Consider the following 26,859-nt stretch of genomic DNA (forward strand, 5'->3'; position numbering starts at 1 on the left):
TTACTCCTGTGGAATAGTAAAATTAATAAAACCGCAATGAGGCATTAAAATAAAAGAAACATTACCAAGCGAGGCAAATGATGAAAGTTCAAAGCCATGATCTGGTTCATTTATATACTACACTGTGCACAAATACATAGTGCTCAAAGCAGTTCACACAAGACAATTTAAGTGAAATAGAACCAAAAATATAGATGAAAATAATATACTGTCATATGCCATTGATATTTCAACAGCTACAATTTATTTGAAACATATGAAAAGTTTACTTGAGGATGAAACATACCAACAAGACACTTGCCAGTATCCAGCATCAATAATATCAACATTATACCTCAATGACAGACTAGCCGTCAAGGAGAAAAGGGTAAAATTAACAGAATTGAACTACCTTTAGCAGCCACTAACTGCTCCTTATCCTCATTTAAATCAACTGGATAATAACAATGCACAGAGCTTCTGCTTGCAATATCCACATACATTTAAGCTACGGTTCTGCACTATCTCTGCTGTGGAAATCTAACCCAATGCCTCATGGTGTTGCTTAAGCTAACAAGGTGGCATGCATTTTCCCTTCAAAGAGCATCTCCAATGAGACCTTTAGTCAAAGCCACAGAACGCCCTGGGACTTGGAAGTGCCTACAAATGAAGCTGCTGTCCGGATTCAGAATGAATTAGCTGCTGTATTTCAGCAATGCCCTTATTCCCTTTTTTGTTGATGCAAATGAGGCTCCTCTGCAGTGTCTCTGGGGCTCCCGGTGAAGGATGCGACATGCTGTGCACAGCCTTTGCTCAGTTAACCAAGGCTGAAAGGAAGCAAACTGCAGGAGACTTCAAAGTGAAACTTTTTTCCACTGAGCGGTGCCTTCTTAATTGAATGCAAGTAGTTAGTCATGAGTTAATGAAAACTTTTGAGAATCTGCCTGATTGGCATGCTCCCTAAAGGTGCTAATTACACACATTCCTAATTGAAAGGACATCTGCTGCATCCTTTTAAGGCTCTTTCAAAATGTCTAAGGCCATATCTAAACTACAGGCTTAGGCTGTGCATACACTCCTGCATCCATTGGTTTGCAAAGCCACGTGTACAATGTTAGTCGCAATCCATGCATTTATCCTGTTGTTTCTCATAAAATATTGCATTTTGATGCATTTCTCCCCACAAACCAGCTTCGACCCAAGTTGAGAAAAAGAACAACCTAGCTGCATTTTGAGTCGATAATGTGTGCACAGCTTCGTTTTAGTTTTATACCAGTGCAACTGGCTTCTTCCTGCCCTTCACAAAACAAAACAAAACAAAACAAAACAAAACAAAACAAAACAAAACAAAACAAAACAAAACAAAACAAAACAAAACAAAACAAAACAAAACAAAACAACAGAAAAGAACCCCACCCAACATCCTGGGGATTATAGTTTGACAAGGATGCTTAGAATTATGAGTTTCAACATGGCAATTCCCAGTAGAGAGGGGATGACTTTTAAATCAGTGTATGCCTGCAGAAAAAGTACAACTGGATGCAAAAATGAAGCTAGGAAGTTGTGCAATGAGGCAGTGGGGAAAAGGGTGACAGTGCAACAAAGCTATGTAGCCAGTATACCTGGTAAAACTTTGGTTGCTTTGTGTGGCTAGATCCCATGATCCCTGGCAATGTTATTCCTTTATTGAACCAGTTTCTAGTCCAGGGTCTCTCAGGTCCCAGGAACTGCATATGGCCTCTCTTCTGGCCCTTAGAGGTCTCCCCTGGTCATACATCACTCGCTGGCCCTGCCTTGCACCCAAAGTAAGTTCCCTGCCCACCATGTGTACTTCAACTCTGATAGAGCATCTTGTTTGGATGGAGGACATAGAGGGCTGTGTGTATAAACTCGCCTACTGTGCAAAGGTTGTTCTGCTCACATTTGCCTCTGGCCCCATTGACCACTGTCATGTGACCCTCAGAAATGTAGAAAGCAAAGATCACAAAATTAAGATAGAACAAAGTATGGTACATCCTGTCAATATCCCAATAAAAATCCAGAATCAGTACACTGAAGCAAAACACACAATAATTCAATAGAAAAATCAACAGTCAGGAAATGCCCAAATCAACAAATGCATTTTTAATAGGCATCTAAAACATGTCACAGTTGATGCTTATTGGATTGCACAGGGGAACATGTTGCAGAGGGCTGATGCAGCTGTGGAAAAGGCCCACTTTTTAGACTAGATGGCAGTCTGCCAGCCACAGCAGACTCAAAGCAGAAGCCCAGCCCACCTACTTATTTTTCCAAGTCACGAAGAAACTAGATGACCTGAGACTTGCAGCTCCATCATCCCCTGCTGGCAGCAGTAATGAAAGCTGCAGCCAATCAGCCCTGGAGGAATCAAGTGACTGGGGAAACCAACAATCCCAGCTCTACTATGAGCCCAGGTGAGCCCCTGGACTCGGGTGGCAGATCAGGAATGGTAGCAGAGCCATCCACCCACCTGTTAGCTATCTGCAACCTACAGCCAGTCATCTGCACGCTTGTCCGTTGCTTCTGCCAATGTGCCTTTGCCTACCAATGTCAACAGGCTACTTCCCAAAAAATAAAGCAGGAATATGGGTATGCCTGCTGATTGACCCATTCCCTCCCCTACAAGAAGTAGCCTTGGAACCCATACATTGGATTGTTTTGAGTGGTGCCATTTGTGTCTGACCCTGACAAGCCCTGACACCCACCCACTGCTAAAAATATTGCTGCAGATGGTCGCTTGGTCAGCCAGCTTGGCCTTGTCTGTGCATTAAATAATAATAATGGTAGAGTTTGAATTTGACATTAGCATTCTTTCTCTTTGCTGTAAGCTTTGTGTGTGCAATGGTGTTTGTCCTGGGTAGATAAAAAAAAAAGCTCTGAGCAATGGAAATGAAAACAGCATTCTGTAAAGCAAATAAAAATAAAGCAGCCACATTACAGGAATGTAAATGTCACTGAAGTCACTCATGGGCCCCGTGAGTCAGCTCTGAAGATTCACAGGTCTGGGCTGACATTCCTCATGCACCTTCTCCTGGGGCTGCATTAAAACAACAACATTGCACCTTAGGATAATGCTTGTCATTTCTGTCTCCATTTGCAAATGTGATTGGACAGAAATGTGTCGGCTTTCCATCTATCAATTCCACCCTGATGCCATTCTGGTTAAATTAGATGTCAGTCTAAAGCCTGTGCAGTTTCCAACTGGAACCGAGCTTTTCCTTACAGAAACTATTGGTGCTGCCAGTGTCCTTGTTCTGAGAGGTGGTTGGTTTGTTTGTTTTTGTTTGTTTGTTTGTTTGTTTTAAATGGGACAGAATTAATGGGACATAAATACAACTAAGCATTTTAAAAATATATATAATAAAGAATTGTATGGCTGCCATTTTTTTCTAATGCCTGACTGTGCAATATAGCTTCATTTTCATGCGTTATTTTGAAACTGTTAAAAAGGCTCTTTGTAGGAGAGTTAGAAATAACATTGCTTGGGCTACAGTTAGTCAGGCTGTGTTTTGGGTCAAACCTAATGGCAGAACTATGTTTTTGGACAATAAGAATCAGTCCCATGATGACCTTCCTACACCTCCCCACCACCACCACGTTTCCTTCTCTTGCACACTCTTCTTTCCTCCTCCACATCAATTTAGCTTGCAATTTTGTCTGAACTGGGTAAATTATGGTCTGGGGAAGCGTAGGTTATCTACAATCCAGGACCAAAACCCCAGTTCAAACTCTGCCAAAACGTGAAAGGCCAAAACATGATTGGATGCAATTTCTGAACCAGCACATTGGCTTACTATACATTTTTGGCTATTAATTACTGTTCTAGTGCATAATACAAAATTTCATAAAGCACAAAGAGAAGTGGAAAGGTGTTTATTGTTGGTGCAGTGGTACCTCGGGAGTCAAATGGAATCCATTCCGGAAGTCTGTTTGACTTCCAAAATGTTTGGAAACCAAGGCACAGCTTCTGATTGGCTGCAGGAAGCTCCTGCATCCAATTGGAAGCCATGGAAGCCACATCGGACATTCGGGTTCCAAAGAATGTTCGCAAACTGGAACACTCACTTCTGGGTTTGTGTGTTCGGGAGCCAAAACATTCAAGTTGCAAGGCGTTCATCAACCAAGGTATGACTGTGTTCAACTATACTCATTTACCAGAGAGTAAGTCCCACTGAAAGCAATGTTGCTTACTTCCAGAGAGACGTGCATAGGATTGCACTGTTAAGTGAGAGGAGTACTACTTAAATCAATGGACTTGTCTGTCACAGCTAACTGCTGCTAAGAAAATGAAAGTAATCACATAAACAAGCTACAGGGTAGAGTCTTATACCCAACCCATAACAACTGGGGCAATGTTTAACTCTATAATTACCCAATGCTGGCTTTGTATCCTGTCTTTCCTGAAAGACTGCTGCTTTGCCACTATACACCTCTGAATTCAGGTTAGAAACACAGAAACAGCTGTGAGCAGTGAGTGTGCAAATGCACCCAAAACCACACAGATGAGACCAGAAAGGCCTTGAAGAAATTGCCTGAAGCAAAGCTCTGTCCAACAGAATAAGTTAGTCAGTGTTATTTCAGAAATGATAGTTTTTCAGATACTTAAAGGCAGTATGTAGGGCTATCTTTGCCTGGGGCTACATACATCTACCCCCACCCCATCCCACTATGGTTTCTGGTCAAACAGGGTTTTAAACAAAATTCTTATTTTATGATTTGTCAGGTATATACAACAGGTGAGGCCTGCAGCAAAATGTTGCAGCGTGTTCCGTGACAAGTTACATTTCTTTCCCAACGCTCAGTCTACAGCCCGTGGCTACTTATTGGGCTACTCTGTTTTGTTTGAATATTTTGCTCTCGTATGCCTTTAAAAGAGACATTTTTGTACTTCTGAAAACCCCAGGGTTTCCCCAGAGCATGCTGATACCACCTCCTTGTTTCTCAGTGGCCCCAATTTGCCTTAAATGCTGCTGGTATTCACCACCAGTAGAAGGAAACTATGGGCATCAAAATGCCTCATTGTGCTGCTAAAGTGGCCCATGTAATCAAATCACAGAATTGTTGGAAGGGACCGTGAGGGTCATCTAGCCCAACCCCCTGTAGTGCAGGAAACCATTGCCTAACATGGGGTTGAAACCCATGACCCTGAGATTATGGGTCATGTTCTACCAACTATAGGAGCCTACTCAACTTTCTCTTCTGTTCAATCACTCATTCAAAAATGTTTATGCCCCTACAGTTGCTCAAAGCAGCTTACAACATAGGCTGGAGAAACATTATATAAAATATACTAAACTCAGTGGCTTGGTAGGTTTATTTATTTTTCATTAAATTTATATCCTGCCCTTCCTCCCACAGAAGCCCAGTGAAAAACAAGGAATAAAATAAAAATGTCAGCTTTAAAAAAACACAGTTTAAAAAGCAGTTGCAATACTGATACAGAATGGGAACGATTTCAACTTGGAAGGTTTGTTGAATGAGGAAGGCCTTCTCTAGGTGCTGAAAATATGACAGAGACAGTGCCTGCAACACAAAAGGCCAGAGTCCTACAGTGTGTGGAACAGACCTCATGATAATCTGCACAGCACAGTTATTGACTGGGTGTATAAGGGGAGAGATTATCTTTCAGGTATCCTGGGTCCAAGGTGCACAGCCAGCACTTTGAACTTAGGCTGGTAGCTCATTGACAGGAAGTTAACTTAAGAAAGTTCACAGAAGGAAAGTTTCCCCTCCTTCCTTTCCCTCTTCCCATTAGCCACGTGTGTCCCAAAGAGTTTCTCTGCAGGGTCAGGGACCCTCCTGAATAACACGGGCAGGGCTGTGTGGGCTTCTGAGGAGATGACAGGGCAGGAAACTTTCTGTTTGTGAGCTTCCCCTTAGTTAACCTACCCGAGGATCCAAGTTTGCTTTTGGGCAATAGCCCATGTACCTGCCCCCCCACATTGGTCCTGCCCCCCACAATTTGATCACCTCACATTGATCATGAAGACCCCATGGAAGACTTTTCCTTATTTACCGTATTTTTCGCCCCATAGGACGCACTTTTTCCCCTCCAAAAATGAAGGGGAAATCTGGGTGCGTCCTATGGGTTGAATGCAGGCTTTCGCTGAAGCCTGGAGAGTGAGAGGCATCGGTGCGCACGGACCCCTCTCGCTCTCCAGGCTTCAGGAAGCTGTCCGCAAGCCTTGCAAGCCCGGTGGGAGTACCCGCGGGCTCACAAGGCTTGCGGGCAGCAGCCTGCAGCCCCCGCGAGTGTCCGCAAGCCTTGCACGCCCGGCAGGAGGTCCCACCGGGTGCGTGAGGCTTGGGGCGGCAGCCTGTTGCCCGAAGCACGGGGAGCCCTCCGGAGGGCTCCCCCTGCTTCGGGCGAGTGTCTGCAAGCCTCCCGCGCCCGGCAGGAGGTCCCACCGGGTGCGCGAGGCTTGGGGCGGCAGCCTGTCGCCCCGAAGCACGGGGAGCCCTCCAGAGGGCTTCCCCTGCTTCGGGTATAAGCACTGGAGAAGCACATGCTCTATTGTTTCTGTTCTCCAGAATCACAGGGGCATTGTCCCTCCGAGTAAGCAATCTTCCCAAATCGACCTTCAATGACAGCCGAGGGGAGGGTGTGACATCGTGCCAGGGTAAAGGCCCTCCGGTGCTTAGGGACTTTGAGATTAGTTAGATATGCCATGGGGGAGGCAGAATACCTGATGGATTCATTGGTAATAGAAGTTGGGGTCCACGCTGCTACACAATTATTATTTTTGTTGCTGTTGCCCTTTATGGGTCATGGGATGCCCTAGATCATTGAGCACCTTTCAGCACATGTCATCACTTGAAGAAGGAACCGAGAAGATCCCATGTGTGTACACAGAATAATATGGGTGGAAATGGGTTTTTAAGTACTGAAAGTGGAAGGTACTTGTGCTACATAACTATCTCCCTTTCCTTATAAAAAATCAGTCACAGGCACGATCTCTCTCTACATGAGGTTGAGCACTCCTGTTTCAAGCAGGATTTGCCTTTCATTTTCTTAGCAAGGCTTACGTTTCTGTGGCTGCCATGCTTCTCCTAATGCTATTTAAAATAATAATTTGGAAGCTACTTTTTTTTAACAATTCTAATTATCTAAAAGTTCATCTTGAACTATAAAATGTGTTATTGGCGATGCTGTGCAGAAGCATAAAACATACCATTAGGCATACTGCTGTCACATCTTGATAAGATGAAAACTGGGGAGTTTCAAAAATAATAACAAGAGCTTATTCAGATATGCTTCAGTGCTTTCAGAAAATTACAGACTATTTTTAAACTTACATTTCCAACTTATGAAGCAACTAACTGTACAATCTTATACACACCTACTCAAAGTAAGTCCAACTGAATCAGAGTATTATTTTCACAGTCGGGCTGTATTCTTACCATAATATGTGAACGGTCCAAGTTTCTGATTTCATACACATCTTAACATGAGAAATTTCCATTCATTCTAATGGCACATGATGATTAGAGTGGAGGTCTGCAACAGAAGTGTTGCAGTGCAAAGTGCTTCCTTTCAGCCTTCCAGCTACTGCATACATTTTTCTCCTAATCTGACAGTCAGTCAGTCAGCATTTTTCCTTTGGTTTCATGTGACATAGGATGTATACTTGATAAAGGTAAAGGTAAAGGGACCCCTGACCATTAAGTCCAGTCGTGACCGACTCTGGGGTTGCGGCGCTCATCTCGCTTTATTGGCTGAGGGAGCGGACGTACAGCTTCCAGGTCATGTGGCCAGCATGACTAAGCCACTTCTGGTGAACCAGAGCAGTGCACGGAAACGCTGTTTACCTTCCCGCTGGAGCGGTACCTATTTATCTACTTGCACTTTGACGTGCTTTCGAACTGCTAGGTTGGCAGGAGCAGGAACCAAGCAATGGGAGCTCACCCCGTCGCGGGGATTCGAACCACCGACCTTCTGATCGGCAAGTCCTAGGCTCTGTGGTTTAACTCACAGCGCCACCCGCGTATACTTGATAGGGAGCACCAATTTTCTGATGAGTGTAACTGTGCTATTCACATGTTTACAGCGATGTGTCATATTCACATATAGGGCTGCTTCCTTTATCTCAAAAAACTGCACAAAACATAACATGTGATCACTACCTAACCTTTAAGGTAGTCAGTTTTCAGTGTTTACAAAGCAAGATGAATTGTATCCAACTACGTCATATTCAAAGCAGAACTATTGAAATCAATGCACCTAGGTTAGTCATTATTAACTTGTCTGTTGATTGCAATGTACCTACTACTCCATAACTTGGTCAGATACAATACATTATGTCCAAATAATCAGATGCATTTTTTCAAGCTGTTTTTTTCTAAGCAGGTCAGCTTTATTAGTTGCAATTTTAAGCCTGATAGCAAAATATATTATTTGTGTGTAATGTTAATCATGCCAATTGCATTGTCGTGAAAATTTAGTCTACACCAGAACATTCTGAGGCTGACTTAGCTGATAATTAAATTTCTTCGCTCTCTTGAAACAAAGGAGGCTCTTTATGCATTCATGATCCAGCTATCCTTTCCTCAGAAAGAAGTAACACACCATCATTCTGAAGTTAGGTTCTCTTATGTCTAACTTTTGAGAGAAACACTGAAGCAAATAGACTGTAGGAACAGTCATTTAATCCAAACAGCCAGCTGGCAAAACAGTAGAATTCCCTTCCATGCCTCACATCACTCAAGAAATGCAAATCTCAAATGGAATTTTCTCTACTTAGCACTGTGTTTTGTTTAGGATATTGGCTTCAAAGGCCACCCATTTCAGGAAGGCGTCTAGCTAACTTGCTTGTGCTGCTTTTATAGTTGCTGTGTTTTTATTTGTTTATTAAATGTTATATGCATTCTATCTGTGTAATTGTTTAATGTTTTGAGTTTCTGGGAAGCTTTATTTCTACCTTATTTAAGAGATTTTTAAGGAAATCCTCTACAAAATGGCTTACAAGAAGCTTCAAAGCCAATTTGCACATAAGACATATTACTATACTATTAACGACAGTGAACTAAAACCCAGAATAGGCAACTGTTTAATCACATCCATGCAAGCAACCTTTATTTACAACTCCCAATTAAAACCTACAGAGAAGTCTTCAAGGTTTTTTTTAAAAAAGACACGAGGCATTGATAGTGGATGCTTATGTGGCCCCTATGAAAAAAATGCTGATCAGCTATTTTATACCTTTATCACAGAGGATGAGGATGGAGTACAGATTGAATTATATACACAGAGGATGGAGAATGGTAAACCTTTTTGTCACACACACACACACGTATTCAACCTTCTTGATTTTGGTTTCTCTTCCCGATATTTCCCCCTTTCCTTCCCCCCCCCTATTTTCTTTCAACTCCCGCCCCCTACAGCCCTAGTATTTATTTTTAACTGAGGGAACACAGGGATAAAGTTAAATTACTTTAAATCTAAATGTGGCAGGATTTACCCCATTTAACATATGGAGATTAAACAAATACATCAAAAGAAAAACCTAATGTAATCTTTAGATAGGAAACTCATTTCAGGATAACAGAAGAGACTTTTTGAAATCCTTCTCTGATAAGAAATTATGCTGCTGAAGTTAGTTCAAACCAAAAGAGTTGTGATACAGATCCAAAATGTCCCTAAGAAGTTTTACAGAAGAATAGAACTATCTAGATGAAGATTAATTTTTATAACAGTATATTTGAAGTTACTGAAATTAATACTACTGCTTTTTCTTCTTCTTCAGATAATGGGGAAGAGGATTATTATAAATAACTGATTCTAAAGCAGGATAAGTTCCTTTAAATGGGGATGTGGTTTTTTTCATCAATTGGGAATCACAGTAGATTATTTAGTAACATTTTTGATACATTTTTGAACACTTGGTCGGCTCTAGTTATGTAATAGTTTTTATTGTGAATTTGATTTTCTAATAGATTGTACCACATTCTGAGATCTCTTATGATGATGTATTGTGCTAAATATAGAAATACAGTAAGGAACTCAACCTATAATTTCAAAGGCGTTTGGAACCTCTTTCATAAATTATTTTTAATAGATGCATGGAGGGGCCATTTTCTGTTGGAACAGAATTACATCAATTTTTCTGAAAAGCATAAATCTTGCCTTTTATCACACAGAGAATCTTAAAGGTTATAATATATGTAAATATTATCTCTATAATATGAGTATTGTTTATTTGTTTATATCTTCTTTGGCGATTGTCTTCCATAATCATGGTTTGAACAGTGAGTCCATAAGTGACTGTGGAGGCCAATTCTGGATTCACACGTCCTTCCACAGTGGGGACATTGGTTTCCTGGTGGGAGTTGATCACGGTGTGAATTTGCCAAGCGTGCCTTCCTCTTAGCACATTTCTCCCTTGTGTCTTGAGTTTGAGTGTCTTCAGAGCCCATGACACCTTTGGTAAAGGCTGTTCTCCAACTGGAGCACTCGCAGCCCAGTGTTTCTCAGTTGTCAGTGTGTATACTACATTTTTTTTTTTTTAGATTTGCCTTAAGACAGTCTTTAAACCTCTCTTGATGACCACCAGCATTACACTTTGCATTTTTAAGTTCGGAACAGAGTAGATGCTTTGGAAGATAAGCATCAGGCATCCACACAACATGACTAGTCCAATGAAGTTGATGTTGAAGAATCATTGCTTCAACACTGGTGATATTTGCTTCTTCCAGTACACTGATATTAGTTCATGTGTCTTCCCAAGTGAAGTGTAAAACTTTTCGGAGACACTGTTGATGGAATCTTTCGAGAAGTTGGAAATGGCATTTATAAGTGGTCCATGTTTTACTTACCAACATGTAAGTATAAAAATAACTGCACTAAACTAAAAATAACTTTCAAAAACCAATGAGTTTTCAAGACCTAAGCAAGAAGCTGTTCTTTTTCTTTATTTTAGCAATACAGTCTCATATTAATTGTTATATTTATATCCCACCTTTCCTCCAAAGAGTTCATGGTGACATACATGGTTCTCTTTCACCCTATTTCAGCCTCACAGCAACCCTCTGAGGTAGGTTAGGCATACATCTTGTGACTGGCCAAGCTCACACAGTGAGCTTCATGACTGAGTAGGGGTTTGAAGCCTGGTCTTCCAGACCCGGCCTAGTCCAACATGCTAACCACTACATGGCAGTGAATATGTTCATCTGCCTCATGTTTGGGACATAGTTAAATCACATATGAGGGAACAGTTTATTCATGCAAGCTTTCTTTAAAAATAAAAAGAGAAAACCAGCATATAGTATCAAAGAATGTAGTAAAATGGGATAATAGCAGAATAAAACTCCCTTGAGGGTAAGCAATTGTTAAATGCTGTGACGAAAACATTACAGTTAATGAATCCACACAGCATGGCCAGAAGACTGCTCTGGTCTAAATTTTAGTTACTGTATTTGAATGCAAGCACTAGCCAGGAAAATTATTGCTAAGGTTATTATTGCCTTTGGACAATAGGCAATAGCATGGCTTTGCACAAGTATATTTCAGTGAAATCAATGATGCTTAAGCACACGTAATACAGTTAAACCCTTTCCAAACAATATATCCAACTTCATGGGGATCATGGGGGCAGGCTCACTAGGTAGAATACTGGTGATTAAATGTACCTAAAAATGCCAAGCCTATATACACAATAACAACATCAAATGTGGGACTAGGAGATTAATCAGAAAGCATGAAGAATTATCTCTGAAGTCAAGTCATGATGATCCTATGCATCTTATGCTCTAATTAAAAAAAAAAAAGTGGAATAAAAGCCGTAAATCAGACCAAACCTTTATCCATATGTTATAACCAGTTGCAATGGTGGGATGTTGCATATTTTGATTTCAAGAAATTTGGAAATAGTTTCTAGGCAGTTTGGCTTGCAATGCCTTGAGAGATCTTAATAAATTTCAGTAAAGGGACCTAATAAAGCTGCAAATAGCTCCTATTAGTGTTTATGGAGAGTAAACAATAATAACCATTAGGCTCTACAGGACCCCGAAGAGCTTTACAAACAACTTTTTTAATTAAAAAAAAATTATCAGAAAGGATGGACAATTGTATTGGTTGGGTAGTACAGCTCTGAGTTAAACCTCTGGATAAAACCAGTGTTCACTGTCATTTAGGTGGGGATTGCTGTGGTTTACATTATAAAGATTTTATCACTGTTTGTTCTTATATTGTTTCAGCACCACCATCCTTGAAAAACAGATTAACGGTAACTGGGTAGTTTCCTGGGCAGGCTTCCTGGCCAGAGATTAAAGTTTGCTTGGGGTTTTTTTGTTTTTTGTCTTGCAATGTGTAAGTACTAGAATTTTAGCCTGGTTTACGGAAGTCACTCTGATTCAGAAGTCACCACAAACAAAATTACAGTTAGAATACAGATGTGTGGCCCACACAGCATGTTAAGAAGATAAGGAGAACCTCCTGGATTGGGCCAATGATCCAACAGGAAGCCTGACCTCCTGTTCTGGCTGGGTAAACACCATATATATATAAAGCACATTTAAAGCTCCATCAGATTTTGGGCACTGTGGTTTTCAAAGCTACAATTCTTAACACCCTTAATGTCATTTATTATCCATATGTTATACACATTTGCACTGAGACTGTTGGTGGTGCCACCACTAGGAGATGCCTGGTTGGTGTTGACTCATGACAGGCCTTTTCTGCTCTTGTTTATTGTTCCTGGATTGCCCTCCCTAGTGAGGTGTGCTTGTCTCTAGCATTATGAAATTTCAGGAGGAATTTTGAAACATTTACGTTTTTACCCAGGCATTTGGCAGCTGAAGAATACTGTTCCCGGCAACTATGAGATCACTGAATGAAATAATGTTTCTAACTGTAACTGTTTTTAGAACATTTTGTCTGTTTTAGGATGCCTTTAAAAAAAAAAAGAGTTTATGTGAGGTTGCCCTTAAGAGTAGATTCAGATCTGTAGCTGAAGCAGAAGGTGGCTGCTAAGTTGCTCAGTGAGGCTTCCTACCATGAACATGTTACATCTGCGCTGAAAGAGTTTGAACTGGCAGCTGGTTAGCTGCTCAGAACCTATCATAGGGAAACGAATTCCATTTATTTATTCCATTTATCCATAAATTACATTTAGTTATCCATATATTTCCCAAGGATAGGTTCCGAGCTTCCTGGAAACAAATGGAATGGAATTTGCATACGTATTCTTTCCGGTAAGAACAGCAGCATATAAGTAGACACATTCAGGGCAATGCGATCCGGCGTGTGTTTGTGTGTGTGTTGTGTGTTGTGTGTGTGTGTTGAGTCAGGACTGAGTGAGCCTCTTTCTACCGCAGGCAGTTCTGCAGGACTTTCAGACAAAGGAAAGTTTGTTCTCCAGACGAGGAAAGACTGCAGCGTGGCATTTAATAAATGTTTGCAGATGACTGATTTGTGTATGTGTGTGTTTGTGTCTGCGTGTGTGACCCCACAACTACTGGGAAACACTCTTGTCCTTGTAAACTGACCAACGCAGCGGAGAAATGTTCCTTTTAAAAAAATAAAATACTGGAATGATCGGAAAGATAATTTAATGAGCAACTCTCTAAAACCCAGAACATCTGCACAGCGCAGATTTGCTTTCGCATACCGTAAAGGCAGAGAGAGCATCCAACTGAGCTTTTCCCTCTTAAATTGAAAAAAATAAAATCCCCCAGCTAGAGCCATGAATCAAACTCAGTCATGTGACGGAGGGGAGGTACTGGGCTGGCTTGCAGCCAGTGGCAGAAGCTGATGGGTGGAACAAACAGGGCATGAAAAGACTAACATGACTAACGGATCTTAAGAATTGTGGCTCCTTCTCTGGATCTCCAGGAATGTAGGCACGGGCACCCCTCCGCAGCTCTCCGGCCAACCTCCTGTCTCAGACTGGATCTGTTACTCACAAAGCAGATCTCCTTCTGCTTTGCGGGCTGAGGAAGGCTAGGGAAGAACATGGCCTGCATTTTGAAGGTAAACCTCTATCTGTTGCTTGAATGGCTTGGTTAGAGAAAGAGAGAGAGAAACCCGTTTGCTGCTCTGTGTATGCAGTCCTTACATGGTCCTGCTGCAGCTTGGTCGTAATTGTACATTTCTGAGCATTGATCCCCACCCCCAAACCCCCGCCTCCAGCCCCGCTGGAATAAGGAAGACCGAGAGATTCAGAATCGCCCAGCTGTGGCTCATTTCCTCCTCTGCCATTCTTGTCCTTTTTTTCCTTGCATTGTTGGAGCTGCAGGCGAGCAGCTTGCGGGTGTTGGGAAAAGAGGGAGGGAAGGACTGTGCGCAGCAATGATAGGCTAGGCTAAGGAGAGAAGCGCCGGCTTCGCCTGCCTGACTTTCTTGTGTTTAGGTTTAGGAATTGCTGTAGGAGCCACAGTGGGGAGAGAAACAGCATTTCGACTGGGCCGGAGAGGGTGCCGTCTTCTTCCATCGGTGAAAACACCGGAGATGTTTTTCTTCTTCCTCTTCTCCCCTCTCACCCTGCTCTCCTCTTCTTTGGGAACCGACGCTGCAGAACTTACCACTCCTTGCAGATTTGCAACAACCGTACAAGTTGCTCCACAAGCACACGCGCCGCCGCCCCCCCCTCAGTTTTCAGCAGAGCCCAAACCTGGCCTTAAATCTGTTTGAGACGGTCAAACTCCACAAAACATCTTCTGGCTGGCTTCCTCCCTCGCTGCCTACAGGCAGCAGCGACATCCTTCTGGGTGTTATCACCTTTACACCCAGTTCTTTTAGATACAGGGACGTGGGCAGGCCTCTATGCAAATAAATATAGCAGTGGTGGTATATGTGGATCAGGGGGCCTCCCAGGAGGCAGACGTGAGGGGTAGAGAGAACACTAGTTGCCTCTCACAAACCACATTTTCAAGATGCATCCGCACAGCCATCTGAGGCACCTTCTTTCTGGCTTCAAAGTCTCTGCTTTTGCTTTACCTGTAAATGCATGCATGGCCTCTGCCACCCCAACCTCAATACTAGAAGTTAAAATACTACACACTAGTCTGATTGTGCGAGTCCTTTCCCCTTCTTATTCTTGTCCCTTGTTATTAGCCCCCAAGGTTCCTTACTCTGCTTGGTTCAGCTCCTCAGGGTTGTTTACTGAAACATCTGTCCTTTGGGTGGGATAGAACCTGCTACCTTGGCATTCTCAGCACCGTGCTCTAACCAGCTGAGCTATCCAGGTTCTGCTTCTCACAGTGTGCCCTAGGATTAAGATATGCCCAACTTCTTGAAGTCCTTATTAGTACATATGCCAAGGAGGCTGTTTCCAAGATATCTCATTAAGAAGCACAGTTCCATTTATGGCAATAATACACAGCTGGAAGAAACCTCATGCTGTGCCAGACCATTGGCCTGTGTAATTGACTACATCATGGGTGTGGAATCACCAGCCCATGGGCCTGTAGCACCTTTGCATCTGGCCTGCAACCTGCCCTCTTCCCCAGGGGCAGAGGGAGGCAGCCACTTCAAGGAACATTTGCTGGGAGGCAGGGAGTGGCCTGTGGCCTTTTTGTGACTCTCCAGTGGGACACACTGTCCTGTGAAGCAAGACTCCACTGCCAGCCTAGTTAGCTTCTGCATGTGGAAGTGGGAGTGGGCACTGTCTTGTTCTTTGCCCCAGGCAGCAGAATGGCTTTGACTGACCCTGCCTGCCTGCCCTCCCCATTACAAAACTCCTATTTGTGCAAGTAGGGTATTCCCCCACCCCAACCTCAATACTAGAAGTTAAAATACTAGAAATTAAACTTGGGGATTTCTGTGCCACTGAGCTGTCGACCTTCACTAGGCATTAAATCCACAGTCTCAGGGTTAATAGGAAGGCACCCTTACCTACTGAGCCAAAAGGCCCATTGGAAGAAAGCAGCGTTGCAATAAAGCATTGCCAAAATGTGATGCTGAATTTGAGCTGTCCACATTCTGCATTTGGCATTAAGTAGATACCTTCTCCTATGTTTGAAACAGAAGCAAGAATGTGTATCTAGTTTCTGTGCCTTCACACCTGACCTAGAATTCCTAGAATAATATGTAAGAAGGATTCTTATCAGACTTGGAAAGATGATCTTGCTCAGACCAACCTTCACTCTCCCCACCTCCCCTCTACCAGAGGCAATTCTTAGACATCACAAAAGTAGCTAATCCCCTTGCTTTTAAGGCTGTGGGCTAATTTAATTATATAGATGGCTATCAGAAAGATGCGGAAAGGTTAACCAGAGCTACTGGCTTAGTCACTGCTACATTGTTCTAAGAAGTTTCCAAACATTATGGAAACTGGTTAAAATAAACAGAAGCACGCTTAGAAGTGGATGAACAACTCAGTTTCCCAAGGACTCTCGAAGGAGTCTGACAAGAGGGAGTGAACTGGCCAGGCCTAAATGTGTCACCTCAGAAGCAAGCCCTGTAGAGTTCAGTGAGGTTTACTCCCAAATAAGTGGGTATAGATTACAGTCTAAAAGTTATTTTTCATATGCCACTATTGGATATAGAAGTTTAGGTCTTCTCTGCAGATCTTATAGGTTACCCCCACACCCATTATTTAATAGTACTATCAAGATAGTACTTTCCCAGGCTATTACTTTCCTTCACTGAAAAAGACTTAACAAGCAGGAATTGTGAAACCAAACCAGTATTGGCCTGGCTAATGCTTAATCTTGTTATTGCAGGAGGGTGTGAGGATAAAAGGAGGAAGGGATACTGGGAGATTAGCCACACCATAAGGCAAGCGGCAATGTTGTTCCAGTTAAACATCACTCAAGGAAAGTGATCTCAAATAACTTCTCTCCAATGTTTACAGAATTGGCTCCAAATAATGAAAACGGAGTTTACATTCTACGGGGTGGCTTTTTGCTCCCCCTGATTACGAAAACGTCCCACCCAAACTCTCCAGTGAAACTTATCGCTTTTCTCCAATAAGGGCTTTTTATTTTTTTGACAGATTTTATTGCAGGGGTCAGCAACCATTTTCAGTTGTGGGCCGGTCCACCGTCAGACCATATGGTGGGCCAGACTATATATATATATATATATATATATATATATATATATATATATGCAGGTTTTGGTGTCTTCGGGTGTCTTCCCGTGTAAGAGTTGGGGTGTCTAGGCGACGTTTCGACGAGGTCTCACTCGTCATCTTCAGGCTGGTGCTTTCGGCTTCTTGTTACTGGAACAGAGCAGGATCTCAGTGTTTGAGTTCCTATAAATACTGTTGAGGGGGTGTGGTGTATAGCCTCCGACGTTCTGGGCAGAGAGGAAGTTCCCAGGTTAGTGTGCCTTTTCTTCTTTTGTTCCTTAATTACTTGAGGGATATCTTGAGTGATTTCTTGAGTGATAATCTGAGTACCACTTAGGAGGGTCATTAAGTGTGGATTAGTTGCTAAAGCTTTCGTGTCTTGACCTCTTGAGCTTGTGAAGAGTTTTTCTGAGAAGATGGCTGTACTGCACTTAGTTGTGCTCTGGCTTGGCTTCGTGTATAGGGGCGAGCTGTGGTTTTGTGCCCTGTGCCAGCCAGATCTGTGTAGGGATTGCAGGGGGGTGTAGCATCCGGAGGTGCCACTATGGTTTGGCTACTGGATGGTGTCTGTAATTTATCTGTGGAGAGGGTCTGGGTTTGGGTCTGGTGTGGTTGATTGGTGATGGCGTTCTGTGTGCCTCTGGTTCTGGTGTCGGTTTTTGTGGGGAGGGCTAATTTCCAGATGTCTGGCAGATGTCAAGGGCACTACAGATAAAATTAGCAAAATCCTCCATAAACACAATATCAAAACAGCCTTTTGCACCAACCATAAAATAGCCAATATCCTCAGAAACCCCAAAGATAAAATCCAGTTGGAAAACCAAGGGGTCTATGAAATACCCTGCAAAGTCTGCCCAGCCACGTACATTGGACAAACAAACAGACGAATAAATGCACGTATCGCAGAACACAAGAATGCCGTCAAAAAAGAAGAAAAAACTTCCTCTCTTTTCCAACACATGAAAGAAACAGGACACGAAATTAATTTTGCAGATTCCAAATTGCTCTTTAACATGGAACATCACCACAAGAGAATAATCATGGAAGCCATCGAGATAGAGAAACACCCTCACAACATGAACAAGCGTGACGACACGTCCCGCCTGCCAGACATCTGGAAATTAGCCCTCCCCACAAAAACCGACACCAGAACCAGAGGCACACAGAACGCCATCACCAATCAACCACACCAGACCCAAACCCAGACCCTCTCCACAGATAAATTACAGACACCATCCAGTAGCCAAACCATAGTGGCACCTCCGGATGCTACACCCCCCTGCAATCCCTACACAGATCTGGCTGGCACAGGGCACAAAACCACAGCTCGCCCCTATACACGAAGCCAAGCCAGAGCACAACTAAGTGCAGTACAGCCATCTTCTCAGAAAAACTCTTCACAAGCTCAAGAGGTCAAGACACGAAAGCTTTAGCAACTAATCCACACTTAATGACCCTCCTAAGTGGTACTCAGATTATCACTCAAGAAATCACTCAAGATATCCCTCAAGTAATTAAGGAACAAAAGAAGAAAAGGCACACTAACCTGGGAACTTCCTCTCTGCCCAGAACGTCGGAGGCTATACACCACACCCCCTCAACAGTATTTATAGGAACTCAAACACTGAGATCCTGCTCTGTTCCAGTAACAAGAAGCCGAAAGCACCAGCCTGAAGATGACGAGTGAGACCTCGTCGAAACGTCGCCTAGACACCCCAACTCTTACACGGGAAGACACCCGAAGACACCAAAACCTGCATTCCTGTACCCGTGAAAATCTACGAAAGCATATATATATATATATATATATATATATATATGCAGGTTTTGGTGTCTTCGGGTGTCTTCCCGTGTAAGAGTTGGGGTGTCTAGGCGACGTTTCGACGAGGTCTCACTCGTCATCTTCAGGCTGGTGCTTTCGGCTTCTTGTTACTGGAACAGAGCAGGATCTCAGTGTTTGAGTTCCTATAAATACTGTTGAGGGGGTGTGGTGTATAGCCTCCGACGTTCTGGGCAGAGAGGAAGTTCCCAGGTTAGTGTGACTTTTCTTCTTTTGTTCCTTAATTACTTGAGGGATATCATTGAGTGATTTCTTGAGTGATATTCTGAGTACCACTTAGGAGGGTCATTAAGTGTGGATTAGTTGCTAAAGCTTTCGTGTCTTGACCTCTTGAGCTTGTGAAGAGTTTTTCTGAGAAGATGGCTGTACTGCACTTAGTTGTGCTCTGGCTTGGCTTCGTGTATAGGGGCGAGCTGTGGTTTTGTGCCCTGTGCCAGCCAGATCTGTGTAGGGATTGCAGGGGGGTGCAGCATCCGGAGGTGCCACTATGGTTTGGCTACTGGATGGTGTCTGTAATTTATCTGTGGAGAGGGTCTGGGTTTGGGTCTGGTGTGGTTGATTGGTGATGGCGTTCTGTGTGCCTCTGGTTCTGGCACAGGGCACAAAACCACAGCTCGCCCCTATACACGAAGCCAAGCCAGAGCACAACTAAGTGCAGTACAGCCATCTTCTCAGAAAAACTCTTCACAAGCTCAAGAGGTCAAGACACGAAAGCTTTAGCAACTAATCCACACTTAATGACCCTCCTAAGTGGTACTCAGAATATCACTCAAGAAATCACTCAATGATATCCCTCAAGTAATTAAGGAACAAAAGAAGAAAAGGCACACTAACCTGGGAACTTCCTCTCTGCCCAGAACGTCGGAGGCTATACACCACACCCCCTCAACAGTATTTATAGGAACTCAAACACTGAGATCCTGCTCTGTTCCAGTAACAAGAAGCCGAAAGCACCAGCCTGAAGATGACGAGTGAGACCTCGTCGAAACGTCGCCTAGACACCCCAACTCTTACACGGGAAGACACCCGAAGACACCAAAACCTGCATTCCTGTACCCGTGAAAATCTACGAAAGCAAATATATATATATATATATATTGGGGGGGGGGATGAACGAATTCCTATGCCCCACAAACAACCCAGAGATACATTTTAAATAAAAGCACACATTCTACTCATGTAAAAACACCAGGCAGGCCCCACTAATAACCCAGAGATGCATTTTAAATAAAAGGACACATTCTACTCATATAACAACACGCTGATTCCTGGACCATCCGTGGGCAGGATTGAGAAGGCAGTTGGGCCACACCCACCCATGGGCCTTAGGTTGCCTACTCCTGTTTTCTTGCAATGGTATAGCACTAGGCTATGATGGCTGGCTTCTGTGTTTCCATGATGCTTTCAGCTGCAAGACAAGCAAAAAATAAATCTTAGAATGCAACAGACGATGGTGTAGGAAAGGGCAGTGAAACAGCAAAGTTGTTTACACCCCTTGCACCCCTTCCCACCCCTTGCACATTTTGGCTGAGAGGTGCATAGTGCATAGTCTCTAGCCTCTTTGAAGGGGCTCTGGTAATGTCTTGCCAGAAATGCCAGAGCTTTGCTCCTGCCTCATCGTATCGCTGGTCAATGCCCCAGCACCTTGTACATTGACTCTATGCCCTATTGATAACTTATTTCTTTTGGTCAAAGGAAGTTAGGCACTTACATTCTGATTATTGTCATTGGATTTATGTCCGCTCACCTTTCCAGTACACAACGCAGGTTCTTTAAATATGTGCAGCTGACAGTGGTTCTTACATTAAGCAGTTCTGCACAGCAGTTCTGAAGAGAGCTGTAGACACATCGATATGAGACATGTAATTCATTATTTATTTTTTAACTGAATTTGCATAGTTGCCCCATGGCCTAAGTTCTCTGGGCGCCTAATGAAACATTTACATCATTAAATCAAGCTATTAAACCTAAAAACACAATTAAAACATCAATGTGTAACTGGAAAAAAGAACCAAACAAAACACACCTAAAATTTTTCCTCTTGTATATCATGCAAGAGACAGTGGTTTGCATGAGGCTGTGGTACAATAGAGATGTGGTGCCTTTGAGATACGGGCACTTCTTTTGTTCGCTGTCATCTGTGATAGAACAGGTTTTGCAAGCCTTTGAAAAGTGACAAAACTTACAAGATCTGTTTACTAGAGACAATTGTGGAATGAGTGTACACACCACAAACATTGATGCCTGCTCCAGATCTTCTCCATCATTCTGAGGCAACCATTGCATGCCTCTTTCGATAGACTTTGACCAGCCCCTTCTCATGCTTTAAAAACATGCATATGTGGCCACTTCCCTACATTTATTTCCAAAAATTCAATTAGGGAATGGTTATGACAAAACTGACCCTTAGTATGATGACAGGGTACACAGATCTGAGTTATAAAGGTTCTGACTCACCCAGTCCTGACGGTTAACATCTGCTGCTAAGTTCGTCATTCCCCTTTAAGATTAATGGGAGCAGAGTCTAAATGGAAATATGTGAAACTTGTTTTCCTTGCTGTTCCAGCAGGTTTTGTGGAAGCCACATGGCTGTTCAAAAAGCTTGTTTTGTGGTTTCTGAAACCATGAGAAGACCTCTGACCTTGCCTTTAAGAGTAGTGCTCGCAGTTACCTGTAGTGCTTAAACATCTGGGGAAGCTGAGGTGTAGCAACATTGTATTTATGCATGGGGCAGTAGTTATGGTGACAGTAACTACTTCATAAACAGTGACAGCCCACGACTTCCTCAACTGTGAGTGAGTGCCTATGTGCTCCTTCTTCCCCCATCCACCCCTTTCCTGGCCTATTGTTCTGACATTAAGTCACTGCTTCCAGGTTTGAACATAACAAGAACTCTGACTTAACACAATCTAGGATCTCCATTGTAAAGCTAGTGCAGAATGAGGCAATACAAGGCATGTGTGTGTGTCTATGGCACACATACCATGGTTACTGAAGCTGTGGATGATGGTCCAAACACAGCCAACGAGTTTTCAAGGGGTTACTTTGCAGCTCTCTGTAATCTGAGTCCATTTCCAATTTCTAGGATTTTGTGCATTTTAGTTTATACAGGTCTCAAGAGATTTTGCCCTTCTATCAGTCGAAGCGTTGGTCGGAAGCTTCTGTCTTCTCTTCTACCCCTTAATAAGAACACTCAGGCTAGCAAATACTGTGTACACCCAGCCTAAATAACTTGTGACTCATGAGGTCAAGCACAACCCACCAGCCGTATATTGTGGTCTGCCAAGTACTAGCCAACTCTCTGCACTGTGTTTTTGCAAAATTCCAGACAGGAACTCAAAACAAGTGACTTGCCACAGGTCCTGAGGGCCAACATAGATGGATGATGAGCTGCGGTCAACTTGGTGGGTCACAACTACTGCAAATCCATTATAAACCATGCACTCGTAAGAATAAGTACCGTAGTTAATCGCCTGGTTTGCATGTCACATTATATTAACCATGAAAATAATCCATAAATCTTAATGTAAATATATATGTTAATATAGGGAGTCTATAGTTTACCTCTTCAGGACAAACCACAAGCTATAAATCAATAAAAAATATCTTGGTTATAGCTCATGGTTAGTCTGGAGATAGTTAAACCATGGGCCTGAGTTCAAGTGAGACTTTAAGTCAGTGATGGCCAGACTTGGCCCTCTAGCTGTTTTGGGAAAACAACTCCCATCATCCCTAGCTAACAGGACCCAGTGGTCAGGGATGGTGGAAATTGTAGTCCCAAAACAGCTGGATGGCCAAGTTTGGCTATCACTGCTTTAAGCCAAGCTATGGCTTAACTCAGTGTGCAGCAGTAGCAAAACAATCAGAGAGGAGCAGAGTGGCTGCATTTTCCTCCCTGGGAGCTCACATACTTATTCATCCACACTAAGCCATGGATTGACTTAATTGTGATATGCAAATCAGACCTGTGTCTATAGTCTTCCTAGCCTTGACATCGCCACAGTCTTTAAATCAGTCTCTAAACACAGAATATTGTTTCTCCTTTTGCACAGCCAATCTATGCCTAAAGGAAAGGGTAGTATTTTTTAAAATGGAAAGTACTATGGCTTATGTGTATTGTCCTTTTTATATTGGCACAGATGCTTTCCTAAGTTGGAGCCAGATCAGAATATGTCTTTCAGAAAAGCAGGACTTTGTTGAGAAAAACTTGCTCAGTTTGGGTGTTGCTCTTAGCTTCAGCAAATAGATTTAGCCAAAGTAACCCCTGGTACTTATGTGATAAAGAAACCCAGCTGGTGTGGTATTGTCTAGATATAATGAGGGCATTTTTCATAGATTATACACTTCCTTTTCCAAGGCTAGCATTTTCTTTTGTAAATCAAATTTCTTGTTCTCCTGATGTCAGCTTTTCATATAAATACAGCAGAGGATTACTGTATAAAGATTAGTGTCTGATCTTGGACGAATATGTAGGTTGGAGCTAAACTGAGAATCCATAAATGTGTTTTCATCATATTTTAGATTTGGCCGATGTGTGTGGTGTCAATAAAGAGTTGGCAGTGTTGAGAAGCAAAAGTTGGTGGTGTATTGTGGTTGCTCCCTGTTCCTTGGTATTTGAAAACTGAAGTTTGAGATAGTTATAAATATGACATAACCAGCATTCATATGAAAAGCCTTGAGTTACAGTGCAATGCTATGCATGTTAAATCAGAAGTCAGCAGCAGTGAGTTCAATGGGGCTTTATTTCATATAAGTGTGTATATAAAATTGCATCTTAACTCACTCCCTTGCCAACTCTGTTTTTCTTGACAGAGACATCTCTAAAGTTATGGTCCATTGTAACCCTTTCATGTAGGAGGTATTCGGTTATTCTTATGGTTAGCTGAAGCTACCAAATTTGCTGCGGGGACAATGTGTTATTCTTTACAGAATACATAAATAGTTGGATTAATTGCCACAAAACTGTTCTAACATTTGTCTAATTAAACAATCCACTGGCCTTTTAAATTCTGTGTGTATGGCGTATTGTTTTTATTTGTGATGCATTTTTGTGTGTGGTCTAAACCACTGAGCCTAGGGCTTGCTGATCAGAAGGTCAGCAGTTTGAATCCCCGTGATGAGGTGAGCTCCCGTTGCTCATTCCCTGCTCCTGCCCACCTAGCAGTTCGAAAGCACGTAAAGTGCAAGTAGATAAATAGGTACCGCTCCAGCGGAAAGGTAAACTGCAATTCTGTGCACTGCTCTGGTTCGCCAGAAGTGGCTTAGTCATGCCGGCCACATGACCCAGAAGCTGTACTCAGGCTCCCTCGGCCATTAAAGTGAGATGAGCGCTGCAACCCCAGAGTCGTCCGCGACTGGACCTAATGGTCAGGGGTCCTTTTACCTAATTCAGTAAGACGGCTGGTAGGTTCAGTATTGGTTATTGTGTAGTTTACAATCTGCCTATCCTGAGTGAGAGAGGCAGTGGCTGCATTTCAAGGTAATGCTAAACGGTTGTTTAATGTTATATGAATGAGCCTACATAGTTATTTTCTAGACTTGTACACTCTCTTCCCCACCTCCCCTCCCCTCCCTACTGCACAGCCAGGAGTTGTAGTTCCAAAACTAATGCTTAACTGTGGTGTGTCCCTTTATTTAAACCAACAAACTATGGTCAATGCTAGCTATGGTTAGTTTAAAAGAAGTTCGCTGCAAAACAAGGCTTATGAAATGGTTTTGTGTACAAGCTGTCTTGCATTTAATGTTAATTGCTGTTTCTGGTTTGGGCAGACATTGGTTTAAGTGAAAGTGATGGCAAAAGTTTTCAAACATCTGTCAACTCCAAAGATAGCACCTCTGGAGTTTAGCTCCACAGATATCATTATACTGCCTGTAATAGAAGATGGAATGTTCAAAATAGATTGACATTTAGGAATCATACAAATTTAGAAAGAAAATGGATTGTTTCGTTAGCAATTTTTGAACCTGATGAAAACATTTCAAAAAGTTGGTAAGTGGCCCACAATCCTCATGCTCTTCTCAGAGTGGCTCTGCAGGAATTCTGCTTGCTGACTTTGCGTTCCTGGGGCTGAACCAATCCTCTTGTGTGCTGGCTTAAGTAGAGGTCTGCTTCCTTTATGGGTGATTCTCTGCCTGTTAATTTTTCTTTTTTCTTTTAAAGAAAGAAGAACCAGGCCTCACCTTGAATTTTGTTACTGCCCAACCAATTAAAAACACACTTTTACATGATTTGCTCTTTGCACTATATTTAAATTTAAGGACTTTTCATTACCAAAACGATGGAATAATACAGCATCAAGGAGTGACAGCGTATGCTTTATTGGCTCATTACTGTACAATCAAGTAGGGCTGTGAAGCTTCCCCAGGCATGTATTAATAGGCCCATAAAATCACTCCAGAGTATTTTCAATAATAATAATGACCATTATATTTTTTGTGAAGCTAAGAGAATGCATTTTTCTCCCTGTGTATCCCTTGCCTTTAAACTCCACCATTCCCCCTGCAAAGCAAAAACCCACCCACCCCTTTTATTATGTTGTAGCATGGGTTGACAGTGTGGTGCCCCTGGGCACACATGTGCCCTCAGAGGCCTTCCCTGGTGCCCTTAGGCTCTCATTTCCCTCACTTGAAAGAGAGCTTTTTTAGCCAATAGAAGACTTATTTTCAAGCCCAATTGCAGTATGGGGTCAAATACGGGACGCTTACAGCTGGGAGAAGGGAGTGCTGCGGCATGTATGTGGTGCCCACAACAGTTGGAATTGGAAATGTGCCCACAGGCTCAGAAAGCTTAGTTACACATACCTCAGAGTATTTATGGAAGAGAAGAATGTTAGCATTCCCAGAGGAGTTGGCTCTTCTTGCAGACACAGTGGAGAGATAGAAATCAGAAAGTTGTTGATAACTGTGTTACCCTTAACCCTTGCTACATGACATAACAGTCTTCTGTTCCTCTCTCTGAAACATGCAGGTTGTTATGCTGGCGAGAGATTTAAAGGGAGTCAAAGGTGGCACGATGGAACCATTTTTTAATCATGATGCATATCCACATTCCCTCATATCACGATTGTTTTGTAGGGAAGGCACTAGATAAACCTCTTCACAATAGAGATATGTACAGAAAGAGTGCACAACATGACTATGAGCGACACTGCTAGTTCAGTACCATATTTAACATTTTTTGTTCTTATTCTTCTTTAAAAAAAGCCTGTCTTCAGCCTCAGGGTTCCTCAGCAAGAATCATAATGTTATTTACTTATTATGCATTTATTTTTTAAATGTTCTCTGGGTGTCTTGCTGGAATATGGAGAGTTCTGTTCACATGCTTCTCATGCGCTGGAATGCCTTAATAAAGAATGCTGCAAATTTCTTTTTTTAGGAGCCATGACTAATTTTAGGTTCAAATACTAGGTTTTCTAACACAAATCCTCCACACGAGGGTTGGATAATGACGCAAAGTCTCAAAAGGGGAGGAAAAGTTTGCCTGAAAGGCTTCTACTGAATCCCATAAGGTGGGAATGTGTTGTTCTAGAGTCCTGTTGTCATGTTCCTTCAGAGACTGAGATTACAGTGTTGGATAAGCTAATCATTTTTTATTGGCTCTGTGTGTTTCGGTGAGGGTGTGCAAGCTTTCCAGTTTCTTTCTTTGTCAAATTCGCTTCCCATCATATCTGCCTTGATTTGAACTGTATCAAAATTTAAATGTGGGAACTGTGTATTACCAGGTTCTTGTTTTTTATGGCCATGGCTAGGTTCTGTAGAATTACGTCAAACCGCTGTTTATGCAAATAGCTAGGAAGAAAACATGGTCAGAGGGAAAAGTATGAAACTGAAGTGGCAATCCCTAATGACAGTGCTAACAGTTTCAGAGTAATTGGGTCACCGGGCAACAGAGCTCATTTGGGATATGGAGGCCTAATTGTCTGAATCTTGCCTGAGGAAATCTTAACTGTTCTTTTGTGACATAATTTTCCTGATCTCTCTCTCTCCCTCTCTCTCTCTCTCTCTCTCCCC

General features: G+C 42.6%; 2 protein-coding genes across 6 annotated transcripts in view; both read left to right on the plus strand.

Moving 5' to 3' along the window:
* Nucleotides 1-26,859, plus strand: part of ST6GALNAC3 (ST6 N-acetylgalactosaminide alpha-2,6-sialyltransferase 3) — a 283,631-nt gene that overhangs the window by 7,815 nt on the left and 248,957 nt on the right. For 3 of the 5 annotated variants that reach the window (XM_083510589.1, XM_083510590.1, XM_083510591.1), the window contains exon 1: nucleotides 13,826-13,966. The exons of 1 other annotated variant lie outside the window; for it this stretch is intronic. In XM_083510589.1, coding sequence (XP_083366715.1) covers nucleotides 13,949-13,966 — 18 coding nt within the window. In that variant the 5' untranslated portion in view covers nucleotides 13,826-13,948. Of the gene's footprint in view, nucleotides 1-13,825; nucleotides 13,967-26,859 lie in introns of those variants that run through there. One more of the 5 variants, XM_083510593.1, reaches the window with a different exon arrangement.
* Nucleotides 13,903-26,859, plus strand: part of ST6GALNAC5 (ST6 N-acetylgalactosaminide alpha-2,6-sialyltransferase 5) — a 404,743-nt gene continuing 391,786 nt past the window's right edge. The window contains exon 1 of the mRNA XM_083510575.1: nucleotides 13,903-13,966. Within this exon, the coding sequence (XP_083366701.1) occupies nucleotides 13,949-13,966 (18 nt within the window). The 5' untranslated portion in view covers nucleotides 13,903-13,948. The remainder of the gene's footprint in view (nucleotides 13,967-26,859) is intronic.

This window comes from Podarcis liolepis (genome assembly GCF_965112155.1).
Source record: "Podarcis liolepis genome assembly, chromosome: 6".
NCBI lineage: Eukaryota > Metazoa > Chordata > Lepidosauria > Squamata > Lacertidae > Podarcis > Podarcis liolepis.